The sequence below is a fragment of the Rhea americana genome, unplaced genomic scaffold, assembly GCF_003343005.1.
Source record: "Rhea americana isolate MKP2758 unplaced genomic scaffold, rheAme1 scaffold_66, whole genome shotgun sequence".
NCBI classification, from domain to species: Eukaryota; Metazoa; Chordata; class Aves; order Rheiformes; family Rheidae; genus Rhea; species Rhea americana.
In genome coordinates this window covers 3,307,712-3,309,578 of record NW_028186823.1, presented here as the reverse complement: position 1 = coordinate 3,309,578, position 1,867 = coordinate 3,307,712, and the positions used below count along the sequence as shown (strand labels likewise).

Below are 1,867 nucleotides of genomic sequence, written 5' to 3'. Positions count from 1 at the left end.
CGGCAACGGCATCCTCTCGGCCGGCTCCATCGTGCACTCGGACTCGGGCGGCGGCGGCGGCGGCGGCGGCGGCGGCGGCGGCGGCGGCATGCAGCCCGGCAGCGTGGCCGTCACCTCGGTGGCGGGCGGCTACCGCGGCGACCCGGCGGCCAAGATGGTCCAGAGCGACTTCATGCCGGGCGCCATGGCCGCCAGCAACGGCGGCCATATGCTGAGCCATGCCCACCAGTGGGTGACAGCCCTGCCCCACGCCGCCGCCGCCGCCGCCGCCGCCGCCGCCGCCGCCGCCGAGGCCGGCTCGCCGTGGTCCGGCAGCCCCGTGGGCATGACGGGCAGCCCCCAGCAGCCGCCGCCGCCGCCCGACGTCAAGGGCAGCGGCGGGCGCGACGACCTGCACTCGGGCACGGCGCTGCACCACCGGCCGCCCCACCTGGGCCCCCCGCACCAGGGGCACCCGGCGGCCTGGGGGGCCACCACGGCCGCCCACCTGCCCTCCATGGCCGGCGGGCAGCAGCAGCAGCAGTCGCTCATCTACTCGCAGCCCGGGGGCTTCACGGTGAACGGCATGCTGAGCCCCCCCCCCGGCGGGCAGAGCCTGGTGCACCCGGGGCTGGTGCGCGGCGACACGCCGGAGCTGGGCGAGCACCCCGGCCACCACCACCACCACCACCACCAGCACCCGCACCACCCGCCGCACCACGGCGCCGTCAACAGCCACGACCCGCACTCGGACGAGGACACGCCGACCTCCGACGACCTGGAGCAGTTCGCCAAGCAGTTCAAGCAGCGGCGGATAAAGCTGGGCTTCACCCAGGCCGACGTAGGCTTGGCCCTGGGCACCCTCTACGGCAACGTCTTCTCGCAGACCACCATCTGCCGCTTCGAGGCCCTGCAGCTCAGCTTCAAGAACATGTGCAAGCTGAAGCCTTTGTTGAACAAGTGGCTGGAGGAAGCCGACTCCTCCACGGGCAGCCCCACCAGCATCGACAAGATCGCCGCCCAGGGCAGGAAGAGGAAGAAGAGGACCTCTATCGAGGTGAGTGTCAAGGGGGCCTTGGAGAGCCACTTTCTGAAATGCCCCAAGCCCTCCGCCCAGGAGATTACGAACCTAGCGGACAGCCTGCAGCTGGAGAAGGAGGTGGTCAGGGTTTGGTTTTGCAATCGGAGGCAGAAAGAGAAAAGGATGACCCCCCCGGGGATCCAGCAGCAGACCCCCGACGATGTCTACTCCCAGGTCGGCACCGTGAACTCCGACACGCCGCCCCCTCACCACGGACTGCAGACGAGCGTGCAGTGAGAGGCGCGGCAGCAGGGGGGCAGCGGGGCCAGCGGGGCCGGCACCGCCGCCGGCACCGGCTCCGGCTCCGGCACCGCCGCCGGCTCCGGCTCCGGCTCCGGCAGCGCCGCGCACACGCTCGCGCTCACACACACACACACACACGAGATCCAGGCTCGTTCAGACTGCTTGTGTTTATATATATATGGATAGACGCGTGCATCTATATATATATACATATAAGAGCGATACCGATAGGGAGCGGTGGAGAAGGGCGATCCGAGCGATAGCGTTTAATACTGTGTTGGGGAAACGGGGTGGAGATGCGTAATGCACCAAAACTGCAGATGTGTCCGGGGGGTTGTCTGTGGGAAGAGGGGGTGGTTGGGTGTTTTTGTTTCTGGTTTTGTTTTTTTGTATTATTATTATTATTAGTATTTTTTTTAATTTTTATTCTCCGAATTAGCCCCCTCTTGCAGCGGTGAACAGCACTGATGTCTGCACCTTTTCTCTCCCCTCCTCCCCCCGGCTCTCTCCCCCCTATCCCCAAAAGGGCTCTCTTCTATGAATCACAAAAACTTTTTTCTCCTT

At 65.9% G+C, this 1,867-nt stretch overlaps 1 protein-coding gene across 1 annotated transcript; it reads left to right on the top strand.

The window, feature by feature from the left end:
- Positions 1-139: 139 nt before the first annotated feature.
- POU3F3 (POU class 3 homeobox 3) lies at positions 140-1,297 on the top strand. Its single transcript, XM_085320791.1, has one exon. The coding sequence runs from the start codon at positions 155-157 to the stop codon at positions 1,295-1,297; it is 1,143 nt and encodes a 380-aa protein (XP_085176917.1). The 5' UTR covers positions 140-154.
- The last annotated feature ends 570 nt before the right edge of the window (positions 1,298-1,867 follow it).